Genomic DNA, 22,291 nt, shown 5'->3' on the forward strand with positions numbered 1-22,291 from the left:
CTGAAGTCGGTTATGAAGTCAAACTGCATTCAGGTCAAGACCCTGGTGAGGACGACAAGCACGCAGATGACCTTCCTTGAGACGTTTTCTGACAGTTTGTGCAGAAATTATTTGGTTGTGCAAACCCATAGTTCCATCAGCTGTCCGGGTGGCTGGTCTCAGACGATCCCACAGGTGAAGAAGCCGGATGTGGAGATCCTGGGCTGGCGTGGTTACATGTGATCTGAGGTTGTGAGGCCGGTTGGATGTACTGCCAAATCTCTAAAATGACGTTGGAGGCGGCTTATGGTAAAGAAATGAACATTAAATTATCTGGCAACAGCTCTGGTGGACATTCCTGCATTCAGCATTCCAATTGCACCCTCCATCAAAACTTAAGACACCTGTTACATTGTGTTGTGTGACAAAACTGCACATTTTAGAGTGGAATTTATAGTCCCCAGCACAAGGTGCACCTGTGTAATGATCATGCTGTTTAATCAGCTTCTTGATATGCCACATCTGACAGGTGGATGGATTATCTTGGCAAAGGAGAAATGTTCACTAACAGGGATGTAAACTTTAAGCACACAATTTGAGAGAAATAAGCTTTTCGTGGGTATGGACATTTTGGGGATCTTTTATTTCAGCGGATGAAACATGGGACCAACACTTTACATGTTATGTTTATATTTTTGTTTTGTATAATATTACTAATCTTCTAAATCAATATACTGTATACATGGCTGGCTATCGACTTTTGTGGATATTTTAGTATATGGTCGTTAGCTAGAGTCTAGATGACCTGTGTTGCTGCTCAATATCCTCATTTTGAAAACATTTCCTAATACTACTGCTTTAACCTGAGAGGATGGATGGGGGGGAAGAACATTTACATTTCGGAGCAGCTCGTTTGAAACCTACTCAGTGTTCTCTCCAGTTAGCGCCATGTTAAAAAGAGAACAGCTCATCTACATGCATGACAGACCAGGGTTGGGCTCAATTCCAGGCAGTCAATTCAGGAAATAAAAATTGAATTAAATGTATTTGTCCCATGCCGAATACAACAGTTATAGATCTTACCATGAAATGCTTACTTATGAGCTTTTTCCTAACAATTCAGAGTCAAAAAGTAAGAGTTTGAGGTAATATGTACAGTTACGTTACCAATACGTAATACAAGTACAAATAAGTTCCTTCTTCCTTAAGGAGATACATACAGTTGAAGTAGGAGGTTTACATACACCTTCGCCAAGTACATTTAAACTCAGTTTTTCACAATTCCTAACATTTAATCCAAGTAAAAATTCCCTGGTTTAGGTCAGTTAGGATCACCACTTTATTTTAAGAATGTGAAATGTCAGAATAATAGTAGAGAGAATGATTTATTTCAGCTTTTATATCTTTCATCACATTCCCAGCAGGTCAGTAGTTTACATACACTCAATTAGTATTTGGTAGCATTGCATTTAAATTGTTTAACTTCTCTAGGGTATGGGGCAGCATTCGGAATTTTGGATGAAAAGCATGCCCAAATTAACTTCTTGAGAATACAGGGGGTGCTGTTTCGCATTAGCATAATTGCCTCTACAGATTAAACTGCCTCTTATTCAATTATTGCTGTTACTATATGCATATAACCATATACCATTGGATAGAAAACAAGCTATGGTTTCTAAAACCGTTCCAATTTTGTCTCTGAGTGAAACACAGGTCATTTCACAGCACTTTCCCTGAGCCAGAAGAAGATTGCAAGATGTGTATGCTCGCTTCAACGCTCTGCCTATATATGGTCATGCCACCTATGACCCGAAACACACGTCATTCGTCTTCCTCTGGGTGTCAGGAAGTTGTCAGAGGAGAAATTTTTTGTTTATCTTGTACTGACGTGAAATAAGACCTATTTCTTTAGCGTGACCGACAACTTCCGGTTTTCTGAAACGCGCGTTTTAGAGGTGCCATTGTCTTTTGTTATGCTGACGTTACGGATGAAAACTATCTCCGTCTCGAAGTTTGTTTGATACATGTGACCATATCACCGTAATGTATGTTTTTTCAATATAGTTTAATCAGATTATTAGAATTTTTTCGGGAGTTTTGCCGTGTTCCGTTCTTTGAGTTTTTTAACTTTGGACAGGGACCGTGCCAGTCGACCAGTACCCAGGCTAAATGAAGAGGGGAAGTTGCCATTGTGAATGGATTGAACGACTCATCAGGACTAAGGACACCTTGATCAACATTCTGATGAAAGATCAGCAATAGTAAGACCCAATTTACGATGTTATTTCATATATCTGTCGTGCATGTGAACTGGTCGGGCGCGTCCAGCTGGTTCTGGCTGGCCTGGTTATGCTAATTTAGCGCTACATTTTGTTTTCGCTATAAAACATTTAAAAAATCTGAAATATTGTTTGGATTCACCAGATGTTGGGCTTTCAATGTCTGTACGCTGTGTATTTTTTCTGAAATGTTTTAAGACAAGTAATTAGTTATATAACGTTGGTCTCTGTAATTGTTCTAGCTGCATCAGCACTATATCAGATTGCAGCTGCAATGTAGAATGATTTATACCTGAAAAATGCACATTTAAAAAAAAAAAACTATGCTATACCATAAATATGTTATCAGACTGTCATCTTATGAATTTGTTTGTTGGTTAGTGGCTATCAATATCTTAGTTTAGCCGAATTGGTGATAGCACCTGATGGAGTAAGAAACTGTTGGAGTAAGAAAATGGTGTCTTTTGCTAACGTGTTTAGCTAATAGATTTACATATTGTGTCTTCCCTGTAAAACATTTAAAAAATCTGAAATGGTGGTTTTATTCACAAGATCTGTGTCTTTCATTGGGTGTCTTGGACTTGTGATTTAATGATATTTAGATGCTACTATTTAATTGTGACGCTATGCTAGCGATGCTAATCAGTGTGGGGGGGGGGGGTGGGGGGTGCTCCCGGATCCGGGTTAGGTACTCTGTAGAGGTTAAACTGCCTGCTTCTCGAGCCCTGATAGATTTGGATAGAAAACACTCTAAAGTTTCCAAAACTGTTAAAATAGTGTCTGTGAGTATAACAGAACTGATTTGGCAGGCGAAAACCTGAGACAAATTCGGGAAGTAGTTGTTTTTGCTTTTGTAGTTTTCTATTCAATGCCATTACAGTATCCATTGACTTAGGACTCAAATTGCAGTTCCTATGCCTTCCACTAGATGTCAACAGTCTTGTATTCTGAAAAATGAGGAAGTAAGAGCAGTCTGAATGAGTGGACCCTAAAGTGTCACAGAGCTTTTTCATGCGCACGACCGAGAGAGTGCCTTTCTTGTTAACCTTTTATATTGACGTTATTGACGTTATTGTCCGGTTGAAATTTTATCGATTATTTAGGCTAAAAACAACCTGAGGATTGAATATAAACATCGTTTGACATGTTTCTATGAACTTTACGGATACAATTTGGATTTTTTTGTCTGCCTGTTTTGACTGCGTTTGAGCCTGTGGATTACTGAAGAAAACACGCGAACAAAACGGAGGTTTTTGGATATAAAGAGACTTTATCGAACAAAAGGAACATTTATTGAGTAAACGAATGTCTGCTGAGCGCAACCATATGAAGATCATCAAAGGTAAGTGATTAATTGTATCTCTATTTCTGACTTGTGTAACTGTTCTACTTGGCTGGTTACTGTTTGTAATGATTTGTCTGCTGGGCTATGTTCTCAAATAATCGTAAGGTATGCTTTCGCCGTAAATCATTTTTTGCTTTCGTGGTTGGATTCACAAGAAGTTAACCTTTAAACCTATGTAAAATATGTTTTGTTTTCAGAATTTTCATAATGAGTATTTCTGTATTTGAATTTGGCGCCCAGCAGTTTCTCTGGCTGTTGAAGAGGTGGGACGCTAACGTCTCACGTTCCCAAGAGAGGTTTAACTTGGGTGTAACGGCTGTCGTCGGAATGAGACCAAAGCGCAGCGTGGAAAATGTTCATGATATTTATTGTCAAGAATCACTCAAACAAAAATAACGAATACAAAAACGAAAGCGAACAGTTCCGTCAGGCAACAAAACAGCTAAACAGAAAATAACTCCCCACAAAACCCAAACTGAAAATCACAACTTATATATGATCCCCAATCAGAGACAACGATAGACAGCTGCCTCTGATTGGGAACCACACATGGCAAAAACAACAAAGAAATAGAAATGATAGAATCTCCCACCCGAGTCAATCCCTGACCTAACCAATCATAGTGAATAAATAAGGATCTCTAAGGTCAGAGCGTGACGGACCCCCCCCCCCCTAAAGGTGCCGCTCCGGCCTCAAACCTGAACCTATAGGGGGGGGGGTCCGGGTGGGCATCTACTCTCGGTGGGGGCTCCGGTGCGGGACGCAGACCCTGCCCCGCTTTAGGCTCCCCCCACTTCGGTGGCGCCTCCGGTGCAGGGATCGTCGCCGGGACCTTCCGGACCGTAGATCATCGCCGGAGGCTCTGGACTGCAGATCGCCGCTGGAGGCTCGGGACTGCAGATCGTCGCCGGAGAACCTGGAATGGGAACCCCCGCTGGAGGATATGGACTGCAGCTCGTCACTGGAGGCTCCGGACTGGGGACCGTCGCTGAAGGCTCCGGACTGGGGACCGTCACTGGAGGCTCCGGACTGGGGACCGTCGCTACAGACTCTGGACAGGTGACTGTCGCTGCATGCTCCTTGCCATGTATCATCGCTACAGGCTCCGGGCCATGGATCATTTCTGGAGGCTCCGTGCCATGGACTACCACTACAGGCTCTGGGCCATGGATCATCACTGGAGGCTCCGGGCCTTGGATCATCACTGGAGGCTTCGTGCCAATGATTATCACTGGAGGCTTTGTACGTGGAGCCGGAACAGGTCTCACCGGACTGAGGAGACGTACTGAAAGCCTGGTGCGGGGAGCTGCCACAACACGTCCTGGCCGGATACCCACTCCAGCTCGGTGAGTGTGGTGAGCTGGCACGGGACGCACTGGGCTATGAATGCGCGCTGGAGGCATAGTGCGTAGAGCCGGTGCAGGATATGCTGGGCCGTGGAGGCGCACTGGAGGTCTGGAGCGCAGAGCTGGCACAACGTGTCCTGGCTGAATCCCCCCTGTAGCCCGGCAAGTGCGGGGAGCTGGAACGGGCCGCACTGGGCTGTGCTGGCGAACTGGGGATACCGTGCGTAGAGCTGGCGCAGGATATCCTGGACCGAAGAGACGCACTGGAGGCCAGGAGCGTTGAGCCGGCACAATCCGTCCTGGCTGAATACCCACTCTAGCACGGCAACTGCGGGGAGCTGGAACAGAGCGCACCGGGCTATGAATGCGTACATCACCGCATAACACGGGGCCCGACCAGTCACACGCTCACCACGGTAAGCACAGGGAGTTGGCTCAGGTCTAAATTCTGACTCCGCCAATCTCCCCGTGTTAACCCCCAAAAATGTTTTTCGGGAGCTGCCTCTCGGGCTTCCGTGCTAGCCGTGACCCCTTGTATAGTTGCTCCCTCCTTGCTGCCTCCGTCTGCTCCCATGGGAGGCGATCTTTCCCAGCCAGGATCTCCTCCCACGTCCAGAAACCTTTACCATTCAGGATATCCTCCCACATCCATTCCTCCCCCTTTTCCCTCCAAACATAACAATAGTCATTATGGCCAAACAATTCAATTTTTGTTTCATCAGACCAGAGGACATTTCTCCAAAAAGTACTATCTTTATCCCCATGTGCAGTTACAAACTGTAGTCTGGCTTTTTTATGGCGGTTTTGGACCAGTGGCTTCTTCCTTGCTGAGCGGTCTTTCAGGATATGTCGACATAGGACTTGTTTTACTGTGGATATAGATACTTTTGTACCTGTTTCCTCCAGCATCTTCACAAGGTCCTTTGCTGTTGTTCTGGGATTGATTTGCACTTTTCGCACCAAAGTACGTTAATCTCTAGGAGACAGAATGTGTCTCCTTCCTGAGCGGTATGATGGCTGCGTGGTCCCATGGTGTTTATACTTGCGTTCTATTGTTCGTAGAGATGAATGTGGTACCTTCTGCCATTTGGAAATTGTTCCGAAGGATGAACCAGACTTGTGGGGGGCTATAATTTTTTTTCTGAGGTCTTGGCCGATTTATTTTGATTTTCCATTGATGTCAAGCAAAGAGGCACTGAGTTTGAAGGCAGGCCTTGAAAAACATCCACAGGTACACCTCCAATTGACTGAAATTATGTCAATTAACCTATCAGAAGCTTCTAAAGCCATGACAATTTTTGGGCATTTTCCAAGCTGTTTAAAGGCACTGTCAATTTAGTGTATGTAAACTTCTGACCCACTGGAATTGTGATACAGTGAATTATAAGTGAAATAATCTGTTTGTAAACAATTGTTGGAAAAATTACTTGTATCATGCACAAAGTAGATGTCCTAACCGGCTTGCCAAAACTATAGTTTGTTAACAAGAATTTTGTGGAGTGGTTGAAAAACGAGTTTTAATGACTCCAACCTAAGTGTATGTAAACTTCCGACTTCAACTGTACATGTGAACTACCGTTCAAAAGTTTGGGGTCACTTAGAAATGTCCTTGTTTTTTAAAGAAAATTACATTTTTTGTCCATTAAAATAACATCAAATTGAATAGAAATGCATTGTTAAATGTTGTAAATGACTGTTGTAGCTGGAAACGGGAGATTTTTTATGGAATATCTACATAGGCGTACAGAGGCCCATTATCAGCAATCATCATTCCTGTGTTCCAATGGCACGTTGTGTTAGCTAATCCAAGTTTATAATTGTAAAGGTCAAATTGGTCATTAGGAAACCATTTTGTAATTATGTTAGCACAGCTGAAAAATGTTGTTCTGATTAAAGAAGCAATAAAACAGGCCTTTAGACTAGTTGAGTATCTGGAGCATCAGCATTTGTGGGTTCGATTACAGGATCAAAATGGCCAGAAACAAAGTCTTTCTTCTGAAACTTGTCAGTCTATTCTTGTTCTGAGAAATTAAGGCTATTCTGTGTAAGAAATTGCCAAGAAACTGAAGATCTCGTACAACGCTGTGTACTACTCCCTTCACAGAACAGCGCAACCTGGCTCTAAGCAGAATGGACAGAGGAGTGGGAGGCCCGGTGCACAATTGAGCAAGAGGACAAGTACATTAGAGTGTCTAGTTTGAGAAACAGATGCCACACAAGTCCTCAACTGGCAGCTTCATTAAATAGTACCCGCAAAACAGCAGTCTCAACGTCAACAGTGAAAGGGCGACTCCTGCTGGCCTTCTAGGCAGAGTTGCAAAGAAAAAGCCATATCTCAGACATCTGACCAACATTCTGAAGGCACAAGGTGGAAAGGAGATCAAAATCCACAGCCAGTCCATTCAATTCATCCAGGACCTGTCTGCTAGGCTTATGAAAAACAACGCAAGCAATACATTCTGATCAAACAGTCACTGAAGGGAAAAGGAATCAAATCTCAACTCTGCTTCCTGGCAATGCTGTGGGTATGGAAGGGAACGAAAAGGATAGAATTCACAAGCGCTGATGAAGCGCTAATCAAGCTTCAACTGGCAGGTTCATTAAATAGTACCCGCAAAACACCATTCTCAACATCAACAGTGAAGAGGCGACTCCGGGATGCTGGCCTTCTAGGCTGAGTTGCAAAGAAAAAGCCACCTAGAAGAAAAAGAAAACTCTACCTAGAAGGCCAGCATCCTGGAATCGCCTGTGTTTTTTACATTGGATAAAAGTAGAGACTCAGAGCTAGAAAATGGTATATCATACACTACAGTTAAGGAACAATGAGAAAGTTATTCTGCTTTTAAAGTTGATAAACTTGTAACCTCACCTTTGAGAAAATGGCCCTTGAATGTTTTGGTAAACTTACTGGAGCACTCTTCTTTGATTACACCCATTCAGCATCTTTCACACCCTCTTGAACCTTAGCCCCAACCCCACCCATATCTTTAAGGATTCACGTTAGGCCATTTACTAAACAACCAAAGTTTCAAGACTAAAGGCTGATTTATACTCTATCGACAGTTGTTGCAGTGACATCATGAATATTATATTGTCTTCCAAAATCAAACTTGTCGTTATAAAAAAGTGCAAACACAAAAACTACAGGCTGCATGACATCAGCAACTTGGTGGTCCAAAATAGCATAATTAGTGTATTTTAACCTGTTGAGGATGGGGGCGCTGTTGTCACTATTTATGCTAATCGTGTAATTTTTGAAACGGCTTCCCACAAAATTCTTGATCGTACAATATGCATATTATTATTATTATTGGATAGAAAACAGTCTATAGTTTCTATAGGAGTTGAAATTTTGTCTCTAAGTGGAACAGAAGTCATTCTACAGCAATTTCCCTGACATGGAGTCAGATTTCAGAAATTTTGGCCCCTGATCTGGAGTCAGTTAAAAGGCCGCAGTTATTGCTATGAGTATACGGACACTGCTTACGTCTTCCCCTGGATGCCTTTACGTGATGACGATTTGAATGGGGTTGATTGCGCGTTCACAGGCACTACAAATTAAAAAACCCTGTAGCTAGGAACTCTTTTCTTGCTGCATAATGCGCCTGGAGGACATCGACCCGCACTTGTTCCAAGCATTAGTGGAGGGAGTAATATTACTCTGGTCATGTTTCTACTCGTTATGGGAGTTAAAAACATCATAAGGTAGTTAATTTAAAGCGTTTTATAGCAATTTATATCCGTTTAGTGCGATTTTGGGACATTTATTTCTGAAACGCTGTGAATTGCTGGGCACGCTTCCAGTTCATCCCGAACGCAGTTGGCATTTCCACATGGCAAGAGGACAGCTTTCCACCAAAAGACGATTAGACCCAAGAAAGGATCCTTTGCCCAAGATACTGATGGAAGAACAGCTCAAAGTAGGACATTTTTATTATGATAAATCGTGTTTCTGTCGAAAAATGTTAGTGGCTTAGGACGCCATGTTTTTTGACGTAGCTTCGCTTGGCGCAAACTGTATTGAAAAGTAAGGATAATTTAAAAAATGTAATTCCGCGATTGTATTAAGAATTAAATTGTCTATCAATCCCTGTCCACCCTATATTTTTTAGTCACGTTTATGAGTATTTATGTATAAGAGTAGATCACTGTCTAATATGGCGCACGGACATTTTCTCACCAGCTGGGCTACATTTCACATTGTCTAACCATGATTTTGGTGGCTAAATATAAACATTTTCGATCAAACTCTATATGGATTGTGTAATATGATGTTACAGGAGTGTCATCTGAAGAATTCTGAGAAGGTTAGTGAAAAAATTAATATATTTTGGCGATGTTGACATTATCGCTCACTTTGGCTAGAATCAATGCTGGGCTGCTATGTGCTATGTGCTATGCTAATATAACGATTTATTGTGTTTTCGCTGTAAGACACTTAGAAAATCTGAAATATTGTCTGTATTCACAGGATCTGTGTCTTTCGATTCGTGTATGCTGTGTATTTTTACGAAATGTTTGATGATTAGTAAGTAGGTAAACACGTTGCTCTATGTAGTTTTTCTTGTCCATTTGTGACGGTGGGTGCAATTGTAACCTATGCCATCTACCTGAAATATGCACTTTTTTCTAACAAAACCTATCCCATACCATAAATATGTTATCAGACTGTCATCTGATGAGTTTTTTTCTTGGTTAGGGGCTATAAATATCTTAGTTTAGCCGAATTGGTGATAGCTACTGGTGTTGGTGGACAAATAAAAGATGGTGGATTATGCTAATGTGTTTTTAGGTAATAGATGTACATCTTTACATATTGTGTCTTCCCTGTAAAACATTTTAAAAATCGGACATGTTGGCTGGATTCACAAGATCTGTGTCTTTCATTAGCTGTATTGGACTTTAATGTGTGAAAGTTAAATATTTAAAAAAAAAAAAATTGAATTTCGCGGCACTGGTTTTTCAGTGGGGGTGGGGGGGGAGTGCCGCTAGCGGCACCCTCATCCTAGACAGGTTAACGCCAATAAACCCACCCGTTTAAAAATGAATTTAATATATGTCAATCTAGCAAACAAGGCAACAAAAAGCCACTTTCTCAACAATGTTTTGGTTAGTTTGTAGCTTGTTAGCTAGCTAGCTAAGGTTAAGTAAACTAGTTAGCCAATTCAAATAATGATCATATCCTGTAGCTGACAACATCTTCACTTTAGCTCATTTGTCTTCATTATTACAGGAAAATAAACTTACAACTAGATCATTATTTACAAGTTAATAATGGCAAGCCAATTACAGAAATGTGCTTATTGTTGTGAGTGTGACAAAATAAAAGCAGGGCATTCTACCTGATAATTTTAGAACTTGTCTCATTGGCCTAACATTATATACTAATTTGACTTTGTTGTGATGTTCTTCACATTACCATCTCTCGTAAACACATACTATATAAAATAAAATAAAAGTTTATTGGTTTACATGATACAGAAGTTGTAGTGAAATGGTTACTTGCATAGGTTACTTGCATAGTGGAGTCTTTTGTTTAGACATGTAGCTAGCTAGCTAGCTAGCTAAACAATAAACCATAATCCCAACTCATAACATTACTACCCTGAATCTGCAAATAGCTAACCAACCAGGAAAGGATTACCTAACACATACTGAACAGATCATGTTATAGACATAAGCATGCTACATGGCAGACCAATATGAACTCATCTCTCGACATGTCCAGCCCATCCATTATCTCAGCCAATCAGCTTGCAGGAAAGTTCCTGTCTCTTTCAGTGGCTTAATCAACTAGATGGCATACAAGTTTGTTATTAAGGTATATGAAAGTTCACATGTTCCAGAAGGCATTTCGGCACAAAAACGAAGTATACGTTCAAATGGCTCTCCGGAGAAGTATTAACGTGTGACATACGCCTACTTTCCTAAAACAAGTCCCTTTAAGGGGCATCTATTTTTAATGACTTCTCAATGACCTGATAAAGAGAAGCTATTTATGTAAATAATTTTTTTCAAATTTAGTCTATTGCAAAAGTTATATCGAATTCAGTTTTTTTGACAATGCAACCAAATATTAACATTTGAAGGAGATGTACATTCTGCTTGGATAGTTCCATCTGTGCCACTGACTTAGTCTCTCTTTATTTCCAGCTTGTCTCCATCTCAGCCAAAAATGTAAAGAATAGGTGCACTGTTGTTACTAATGCCTGTTTACCTGAGGCTGATGCCACGCAGGTGTTTGTACTCATGTACTTATGCATATACACACACTCACATTCAAACGCACACACGTGCACATACACGGACACACACACACACACACATACATGTAAATAGTGCCATACATGCACTCAAACGTATTCAGGGTGCCTTGCTGTTAGGATTTTTGTTGTACTTGATATCTTTTGTTTTTTGCATTGTTGTTTTCTGTTTTCGTTAGTTTTTCTCTTTTTTCTCTTTTGTTCCTTTTGATGGTTGTTGGTGCATTGGGGGACGGGGGGATGGGTGCTTGGAGGGTAGGGAAAGGAATGATTTTATTCTATTCTATTATGACTTTTCTTTATCTCGGGGGGTGGGACTGTAGGGGTGGTCTCGTATGGTTGAGGGGCAGCTCTCAGGAAACTGTGGGGGGGATTTTAGAGGGCTGGTCGTCTGGCGGTTGGGAGCTTGGGCCGGTGGCTGATAAGTCACTGGTTCGGGTCCCCGTTTTTTGACCTTGTTGGAGATCTTTCGACGTGCCCTTGAGCAGGACGTTGACCCTGATTGCTTCTGTGGGTCACTCTGGATGGGAGTCTGTTAGACGACTGAATGTAATGTTGAGCGGCTTCACTGCAAGTAAATTGTATGTTTTAACATAACATTTTTTTAAAGTTAAAGAATAAGACTCAATCAAATCAAATCAAACTTCTGCGGCGAGAGACAGATTTATTTACAGAGCAATTCAGTTGAGCATTTCCTGTTGGCATATCAGTGCAACATAATGTAAAGTGTGACCTAGGTTATTCTGAATTTTTTACTGAACCCCACATACTGTGTTCTCAACAACTTGAGACAAATTTGAGACCTCTAATAGGATAGATCTTTTCACACAGCCTCATCATTATTTGTTTAAAAATGTATCAATTACTTTGACAGTCTAGCCAAATATGGAAGGTTTGTTTTAATCTGGTAATGTTAAAAATATATTTGAACTAATTTCACTTCTGCAGAAAGTGTCTCACTGCCCTCACGTTTGACCATTTCCTTATTTCTTTCCTCTGAAATGGTATAATTGTTAAAGAGAGATATCCTCTTTTTAATAAGTGTCTGGTGAGTGAATGAGTCAGAAATTATGTTGTAGCTTAGCTGAGAATGTCCGCTTGAAAAAAATTGTTGTTCTGATACTCACTCTGAAAGTTTTAAAGATGCACTATGCAGGAATCGCTCCGCCATTTCCTGGTTGCTAGAATTCGACGAGTTCATTTTATGTGACAAAACAAGCAAGCATAGGGTAGAGAATCATTGTACCATCTATCCCACTGTGAAATATATTTTTCAAAACCCAAAATATAGCATTTTCAGCTGTTTGAAGCTGGTGTACAAAATCAAAAGTAAAAGATGAAAAAAAACTTAACTTAAGAATGGGACACAAAGAAAAAGCACACATTAAATAGATCTACCGCTTTGTTAGATTTGCTATCAATGAGAATGACAGATCTAAACATTTTTGTGTGAATTTGATTGGGTCGCCCAGAAAGTTAGGTATTGCAGCTTTAAATATATATCTATAAATGTTATATTAATTACAGTTTGTCTACAAATGAATAATTGATATGTTGGATTTACATCTATATCTCAACCAAAACTCAAGGTTAAAGAATAGGACTAAATCAAATTAAATCAAATTTCTGAAGAACAGAAGTTAGGTGATGCAACAGGACATCAACCCAAAAGACAGAAGTAAATCAACAACAGAATGGCTTGAACAGAAGAAAATACGCCTTCTGGAGTGGCCCAGTCAGTCCTGACCTCAACCCGATTGAGATGCTGTAGCATGACCTCAAGAGAGCAGTTCACACCAGGCATCCCAAGAATATTGTGGAACTGAAATAGTTTTGTAAAGAGGAATGATCCAAAATTCCCCCTCACTGTTGTGCAGGTCTGATCCGCAACTACAGAAAACGTTTGGTTGAGGTTATTGCTGCTAAAGGAGGGTCAATATGTTATTAAATCCAAGGGTTCACATACTTTTCCAACCTGCACTGTGAATGTTTACATGGTGTGTTCAATAAAGACATGTACAATTATAATAGTTTGTGTGTTATTAGTTTAAGCAGACTGTGTTGGTCTATTGTTGTGACGTAGATGAAGATCAGATAAAATGTTATGACCAATTTATGCAGAAATCCAGGTAAGTTGAAAGCGTTCACATACTTTTCATTCCCACTATATATATATTGTCTTTTTTTGTTGAATCCTGGGTTGAATTGAAATAATAGCTGTATATTTATGCTAAATTGTTTATTATATTCTATTGAGCCATTTACTTTATATTAATATTCTTATCTTTTATAATGTATTATTGTTGTTGCATTTTCGAGGAACCTGCAAGGAAGCATTTCGTTGGACTGTAATAATTACTAAATAAGTAGTAATTTTTATTAATTTATTCTTTATTCTATTTAGTGAGATCTACAAACAGGAGAGAGCTGAAGCATTGAAGCATTGTGGAAATACTAATTACTTAGCATATATTCTGCTTAGTGGTTGGTCACATCACATGTGATATTAATAGGGCCAGGTGTTTTCCTGACCAAGCAACCAAACCAGGAAAATCTCTGGGTCCTAGTTATGGCCAGTGCAGAATAATTGTAACTTGATCACAGGAGTCTGCTGAGAGGAGGATGGCACGTAATAATGGCTGGAATGGAGCAATTGGAACAGCATCAAACACTTGATGCATTTGATACCATTCCGTATATTCCGCTCCAGCCATTACCATGGACCTGTCTTCCCCAATTAAGGTGCCACCAACCTCCTGCGATCTTGATGTGTTCTGAAACATACACATCTGCTCGTCAGACATCTCATTCCAAAATCATGGACATTAATATGGAGTTGGTCCCCGCTTTGCTGCTATAACAGCCTCCACTCTTCTGGGATGGCTTTCCGTTAGATGTTGGAACATTGCTTCAGGGATTTGCTTCTCATCAGCCACAATGGTATTAGTGAGGTCAAGACTGATGTTGGGCGGTTAGGCCTGGCTCGCAGTCGGCGTTCCAATTCATCCCAAAGGTGTTCGATGGGGATGAAGTCAGGATTCTGTGCAGGCCAGTGAAGTTCTTCCACACCGATCTCAACAAACATGGACATCACTTTGTGCACGGGGGCATCGTCATGCTGAAACAGGAAAGGGCCTTCCCAAAACTGTTGCCACAAAGTTGGAAGCACAGAAGCACATCTAGAATGTCAGTGTATGCTGTAGTGTTAAAATGTCCTGGAACTAAGGGCTTAGTCCGAACCATGAAAAACAGCCCCAGACCATTATTCCTCATCCACCAACTTTACAGTTGGCAATATGCATTGGGGCAGGTAGCATTCTCCTGGCATCTGCCAAACCCAGATTTGTCTGTTTGACTGCATAATGGTGAAGCGTGATTCATCACTCTAGAGAACTCGTTTTCACTGCTCCAGAGTCCAATCATGGCAAGCTTTACACCACTCCAGCCGACGCTTGGCATTGCGCATGGTGATTTTAGGCTTGTGTGCGGCTGCTCGGCCATGGAAACCCATTTCAATAACCTCCCGACGAACAGTTCTTGTACTGACGTTGCTTCTACAGGCAGTTTGGAACTCAGTAGTGAGTGTTGCAACCGAGGACAGACCATTTTTACGCGCTACGTGGTTCAGCACTTGGCGGTCCCGTTCTGTGAACTTGTGTGGCCTACCCCTTCACGGCTGAGCCACTGTTGCTCCTAGACGTTTCCACTTCACAATAACAGGACTTACGGAAATTTGATGAACTGACTTGTTGGAAAGGTGGCGTCCTATGACGGTGCCACGTTGAAAGTCACTGAGCTCTTCAGTAAGGCCGTTCTACTGCCAATTTATGGCTGTGTGCTCGATTTTAAACACCTGTCAGCAACGGATGTGGCTTACCACACTGCATCCCACTGCTGGCTTGCTTCTGAAGCTAACTTCTTATGGCTGCAAGAGGCAGCACTGAGTAACCTGAAAAGAGGTGGCCATTTCAAACGGCCTCCTACTCAATTCTTGCTCGTACAATATGCATATTATCATTTCTATTGGATAGAAAACACTCTCTAGTTTCTTAAACCGTTTGAATTATTTCTCTAAGTGAACCAGAACTCTTTCTGCAGCCCATTTCCTATCCGGAAGTGAGATTTCCAAATGCGAGGTCTCTTTTCAAGAGCTTGTCTATAAAAGGGCATGTCACTTGGGACCATAGAAACACGTCATACGCCTTCCCCTGGGTGTCATGCGGAAGTGAGAGGAGAAAGGACTTGAATATCTCGTTCAGGGATTGAATACAGCCTCTTGGAGTGAGAGGTCCGCCATAATGTTTTTTCTCCAAGGCGCGAAGTTGGACCTTGTATTGCCTCCTGGAAAACTGTCGTTATAGTTGAATATAATATCCGGCTTCGATTTTACTTGATACATGTCACAATATCATCCTAAAGTATGTTTTTTCAATATAGTTTAATTATATTATTGAAATTTATTCGGGACTTTAGACGTGATGCGTTGGAAGAATTTTTTCAAGAAGGAGAGGTTAGCGCCGCACGGCCAGTGTGCTTGCTAATTCAAGAGGGAAATAGTTTTTTCTGGATCCAAACAAAGACGGTACTGGACAATGGACCCCTTTACAACATTCTGATAGAAGATCAACAAAGATAAGGACCCAATTTGGGATGCTATTTAATATATCTGTCGAGCTGTGCTATCGCTACCGATTACTTGGAATCAATGCTGTTGTGTGTTAGCCATTGCAGTAAGCTAATATAACGATATATTGTGTTTTCGCTGTAAAACACTTAAAAAATCGGAAATATTGGTTCTATTCACAAGATCTTTGTCTTTCATTTTGCTATACACCATATATTTTTCTGAAATGTTTTATGATGAGTAATTAGGTAGTTGACGTTGGTGTCTGTATTTACTCTGGCTACTCCCGTGCTATTTCTGACTGTAGCTATGATGGTAGCATCAATGTAAAACTGATTTATAGCTCAAATATGCACATTTTTCGAACAAAATATAGATTTATTGTGTAACATGTTATAGGACTGTCATCTGAGGAAGTTGTTTCTAGGTTTGTTTGGTTGGATCTTGGTTAGTTAGGTTGGCTTTGTGCATGCTACCTGTGCTGTGAAAAATGTCTGTCCTCTTTTGTATTTGGTGGTGAACTAACATAAATATACGTGGTGTTTTTGCTGTAAAACATTTTAAAAATCGGACACGTTGGCTGGATTAACAAGATGTTTATCTTTCAAATGCTGTATTGGACTTGTTAATGTGTGAAAGTTAATTATTTAAAAAAAAAATAGATTTTGAATTTCGCGCCCTGCACCTGAGCTGGATGTTGTCATAAGTGAACCGGTGTCGGGCTGCAGCCATAACAGGCTAAGCAGGGTTGGTCCAGGTCAGTCCCAGATTCTGCTGGAAGTAGTGATGGAGGGCCAATAGGAGGCACCTTTTCTTCTGGTGTAAAGAAATATCACAACGCCCCAGGGCAGTGATTGGGGACATCGCCTTGTGTAGGGTGCCGTATTTAAGATGGGACGTTAAACGGGTGTCCTGACTCTCTGTGTTCACTACTGATCCCATGGCACTTCTCGTAAGAGTGGGGGTGTTAACCCCGGTGTTCTGGCTAAATTCCCAATCTGGCCCTCGTACCATCACGGTCACCTAATCATCCCCAGCTGACATTCGGCTCATTCATCCCCCCTCCTATCCCCTGTAACTATTCCCCAGTCAACTTACCTGGTAAAATAAGGGTAAAAAAAGAGCCAAATCCACTAATTTGAAGGGGTGTCCACATACTTTTGTATATATAGTGTATTATAAAGGGAGAGTAACCCTGCAGTACCACAAACACATTTCTAATAACCCTTATTCGTAATCCTCCAAAACAATTGACGATACATAATTTTACTCCCATCTAAATGATTCTGTCCTAAAATAGTTATTCAACACTGACGTGCCGCTCAGCCTCTCTAACCACTAACTCAATATCTAGGTTGAAGGTACCCAGGTTAGGACAAGCTAATAATTCCATGAGGAAGCTTTTGAAAATAAACAGATTCATGAGACCAGCGCAAACTAGCATCGCTGGTCCCATTGTTTAGAATTCTTCCTCATTTATGCAATTGTCACGCCTAGACCTTAGAGAGCCTTTTTTATGTCTCTTTTTGGTTTGGTCAGGGTGTGATTTGGGTGGGCATTCTATGTCCTTTATTTCTATGATTTGTGTTTCTACGTTTTGGCCGGGTATGGTTCTCAATCAGGGGCAGCTGTCTATCGTTGTCTCTGATTGGGAATCAAACTTAGGCAGCCATTTTTCCCACCTGTGATTGTGGGTAGGTATCTTTGTTAGTGGCACTATAGCCCTCGGAAGCTTTACGGTCGTTTATTTTGTTTCTTGTTTTGTTGGCGACATTCGAAAATAAAAGGAAATGTACGCTCACCACGCTACACTTTGGTCCTCTTCTTTCGACGGCCGTGACAGCAATGCATTATGGGATATGGGATATAATCTTCTTGTTTTAACCTCTGTTATCTTCAACCTAGCTCATTCTCAGAAAATGCTCTAACCCTAACTCTACCTCATCAAAAGATGACATTGTGTATGAGTGATCCTGTTTCACACAGTCGAAGTTGCGTTCAAGGGTTTTCCCCTCATTTCGTTTGGGTGCATGATGTTGTTAAGTAAACACAACCATCACATTGATTAGCCTAGAAGCATTTCACCACTGATTCATTGTGTAGTTTGTGTGTGGTGGGGTAGTATTGTTTAGTTACAGTGTGATAATGGGAAGTTGGACTGTAGCCTACCGGCCGATGTCCTTGGCTGCCTGTTCGTTGGGGCAGTTGATGAGGAGAACAGAGTGGTGTCCAGGTAGATAGCTCCCTGTAAAGGAAGAATGGAGCTTTCCACCCAGGAACCTCAGCATGGGATACATAGACATGGTCAACACCATTCCCTGGAGAAGAGGGAGGAGGAGGAACAGCAACACAATTCATTTCCCACCCACCTTGTGATCAGATTTTTTGTAATTAACCTTTATTTAACCAGGCAAGTCAATTAAGAAATAATTATTCTTTGCCATGTCGGCCTGACAAGAGGCAAAAGGCCTCCTGTGGGGATAGGGGATAAAAAAACAACAACCAAAAACAATGTCAAACAAAATGGACAACACAGACAGAAGACACTGGCAAAAGCACAAATACAACAGCAAACACACAGTGGATGTTTGTGTGAAGTATAAAAACATGCTTCCTTACATAAGGCAATGAAAACTCTTGACATAGGGTGACAACTAGAAACAACTGCGTCTCAAAAACCTATTTATCTATGTGTCCTTTGAACTCCTCCAGGGACACCAGGTCCTGGGGTTTTAGGGAATTCCAAGACCAGGGGGCTGAGTAATGACAGGACCTTTTTCCATGCTCGGTTCTAATGTTCGGGACCGTTAGCATAAAACAAGATTGAGATCTAAGCATGTATGTGTTTTCATTTTGAGCTAGAAGAGAGGATAGATAAAATGGCAGTTTTCCTAAAATGGCCTTATAAGTAACAATGTACTGATGGCATGCCACTTATGCCACATAACAAGTGTAATGCTTTCACATATCACTCCAGGTAGAACAAATTGTCCTTACCTTAAAGACAGATCTAGGATCAGATACCCTACCTTTGACCCTGCATCAGTTGTTAGGCTATTGGGCAAAACCCCACCTACTATAATCACATCTCTGAGTTGAGGTCACTTCAGGGCAAGTTGTGGAAGGAGTCAGGATATGGTCCCTGATGGTCATTCATTGGTCAGTGAACAATGCCAGGTATTATGCCTGCTGCCCCATCAGAATGCTGTGTCCGGGCTTAATCTTGGTGACTCTCTCTGTTCTCTATCCTCTTATTATTGTGCTCCCACAGCTGAATGGCTAGTTGGAACAGACAGCGGCCAATTTATAATCCTCTCTCTCTCGCTGCAGCCTCTCTCTGTCTCACTGCAAGCAGCATGGCATGAGTGATTGGCATTTCACTAAATAACAAAGTGACCCCTCCCAAAAAAAACATCTGTCAATAATTGTTTAGTACGAGAGAAGCATTTCACTTTAATAAAATAAATCTGTGACTATTTGGGGAGGGTTTCCCCCCAGATATTGTATTGTTATAGGTAACTGATCTCACATGTGTGAATTATTGCAACAAAACTGCATTCCAAAACATTATTAATTTGCCATCTGGATACATTTCTATAATTGTATTCAACAAAAATAATAAACTTACCATACAGATCACGAACAATCCCAAACGACAGAGCGTTTGAGCTAGGGACTGCTTGTGATATCGCGGGGACACGAAGTCCATTTTACTGCCAGCAACAAATGTCATTCCGACCAAGAGTTATTCAGACTGTCAGGCCCGGGTTTGAGAGGGAGAGAACAGATGGCGCCTTGTGCGCTCAACCTGACCTGGAGAGGGTAGAGAGGATCTATAAGCAGCTTTGCGCTTATACCCTCACAAATAAAGTTCTCGCTTCATAGTCCGTTGCCCATTTCTTGTGAATAATAGTCTATTTTTAATGTGCTAAATCTGCAAAGGTGAACTTTTCTGCTGTTGAAGCCACATTGTTGTGGATAGATAAGCGCAGTGACAGGTAGGTCGGATAGGACGGTCTATGACAGCACAGGAATCCGTGCTTGTCATTGGATGTTTGACACTTCCTGATACACCAGCGTCCAACCAAACACTCGCATTGAACATAGGGCGCCACCCCTAAACCCTGGCCGTAAGCGGCTTTCGCTCCCTAATAAACATAAGTGCTTTTCACTGGATGCGAGGTAGAGGCTAGAGAGGTAGGCCTGTGTTGTGTGCAGATTAAAAATATAAACGGTTTTATTTTAGTGGGGGAGTCAATACTGTGGGGGGTGGTCTTTTTGCCCGAGATGCAGATGGCTATATCGGTCTGCTAATACAGGACTATTAAAGGCCCAGTGCACTACTTTGGTGAAAAAATATACTGTAGTTTTAAAAAGTATTATTATTTATTTTATTATTATTCAGATTTTACAGGGGTGCCTGCAGCACCCTCAGCACCCCTACTTCCCGCAGCTATGCCCGGTCATTTGAAAGGAACAATTGAGTAGATCTGCCAGAATATATAGACCTATGATAAGACATTTCCATGAACCTGTTCAGAAAACCGCATGAGAACATCAACAACACAACCATGGTTGAGTTTATTGAACAGGCAATTTATCATTATAAAATAGAGAACATGTTTTATGATAAGAAATGACATGCCCTAAACATATTGCTATACAAGTAACTCACCTGTTGCATCATTGTAACAAAGAGAGTCACACAAAGAGAATACATCAATGTTAATTTGAGGAACTTGTTTTCCTTTTCAGACAATACTGTTGTTCCTTTATTCATCAAGACAATACTGGTTTGGTCCCAAATGGCACCCTATTCCCTATTGGCCTTTGTCAGAAGTTATGCACCATAAAGGGAATAGGGTGCAATTTAGGACACAAACACTGTCTTCCTATAACCCTCAGAGAGGAGGCACATTTAGGGCATGGTCGAGGAATTTGACAGGGCACACCCTTTTACTGCACAAACACAGATATTGTAACTAAGATCCCACTGGAAGATGAAAGGTTTACATCAAACACTGTCTGTGGTGTGATATTGCACAGTCAGTGCACAGTCAGTTGTTATAAACTGACTCCAATAATTATATGACTGTATATGCCATTGTTATTGTGTTATGCAGCCGTTATGACGGTGATACAAAACCGACAATGCAGAGAAGATGATAAGTAAAAGGATAATAAACAGCTCCATGATTTCCCCTGGTTATAGAGTTATAGTTGATAGCAGACAGTCAACTGACTTCTGCTTTTCAGGAGGATGAACCAGAACCAGACACCTGTCACAAAGGGATAGAAGGCATACAGTTTGTCAAATTGAGGCTAAAATACAAATTTTTTTTTTTTTGCATTTTAGCTCACGCTAACCCTAAATATTTTCCAACCTAATTCTCCTAACCTGCTACGTTAATTACCCTAACATGCTACAAAAAAAAGTACATTTTTACATTGGTTGTATCCCTTCTAGACAAAACTGTCTCAAAGCCTCAAGTCAAATCTGTGGTGCCAGAATGCAGAGTGGCCACTAGATGGCAGTGTGTGTTCACATATATTCTCCTTCAGTCTAATCCTGCCTCCCAATGTAAAAACCTGACATTCAGGGTACTCAATCCCCATTTCAAAACAGGCAATAACCAGAATATATTGTAAAGAAACAAGGCTTGTTCCAAGAATGAAACTAGTGTGACTCATCCGTCCTATTCAATCTCCCTCCCCACCCCTGTGCTTGTGTGTGCATGTGTTGTTGGCTGGCTGTCTCATCCTGCTAGGGGGCAGATCAGAGAGTTCACAGCAGGGTGCGCCATCAAGGCCACAGCCCCCAGAACAAACCAATTCACTTTCCCTCTCAGCCGACTCACAGGCTTCATTTGAGAGGCCTGTCAGAAAGCTCAGCCACTTAAGCCAGTGTTCCGCAACATGAAAGAGGATGACCGAAATAGAGGGATGGGTGGGTAAAAAAGAGAGAAAGGGAGAAAAGGGAATTAGGGAGAGAGGCGTTTGATCTACTCATTTTGGGGCGTAGCTTGGGGGGAGGGGTTATGTTCACTCCGTTTATGGTCCCTTGAAATGTGTCATTCAACAAATAATTTTTAATTATTTATGTTTTTGTGTTTTTCATCTGTTTTTACCAGCAGACTTCAAGTGGAATGTGGAGAGGCAGATAATGAGGCCACAGGTCTAAACATACAAGTGAGGAATAAGTTAAAGAACGAGGAGGGGGAGGAGGGATGAGGGGAAAAATTGAGAGAAGGATTGACAAAGAAGAGGAGAATAGAGAAGCAAAAGAAAGACAGTAGGGAGTCAAGAGGCAAAGGAGGGCTGAGAAAAGAGAAAGAGAGAAAGAAGAGAGAAAGAAGAGAGAAAATAAAGGAATCATGAAAAGAGCAGCGGAACAGTCAGAGGAGACAGGGTGAATAGTAAGACCGATGTAGAAGCTTTCAATACTTGAATCTCCT

The 22,291-nt window shown here is 41.3% G+C and overlaps 1 protein-coding gene across 1 annotated transcript in view; it reads right to left on the reverse strand.

Annotated features, from left to right (window-relative positions):
- The window catches only part of LOC129818117 (protein CutA homolog), a 40,419-nt gene extending 20,600 nt beyond the window's left edge, over positions 1-19,819 (reverse strand). The window contains exons 1-2 of the mRNA XM_055873708.1: positions 19,465-19,819; positions 18,006-18,154 (exon numbers count right to left, since the gene is read on the reverse strand). Of these exons, the coding sequence (XP_055729683.1) occupies positions 18,006-18,154; positions 19,465-19,569 (254 nt within the window). The 5' untranslated portion in view covers positions 19,570-19,819. The remainder of the gene's footprint in view (positions 1-18,005; positions 18,155-19,464) is intronic.
- Positions 19,820-22,291: the final 2,472 nt, after the last annotated feature.

The sequence above is a fragment of the Salvelinus fontinalis genome, chromosome 21, assembly GCF_029448725.1.
Source record: "Salvelinus fontinalis isolate EN_2023a chromosome 21, ASM2944872v1, whole genome shotgun sequence".
In the NCBI taxonomy this organism is placed as follows: Eukaryota; Metazoa; Chordata; class Actinopteri; order Salmoniformes; family Salmonidae; genus Salvelinus; species Salvelinus fontinalis.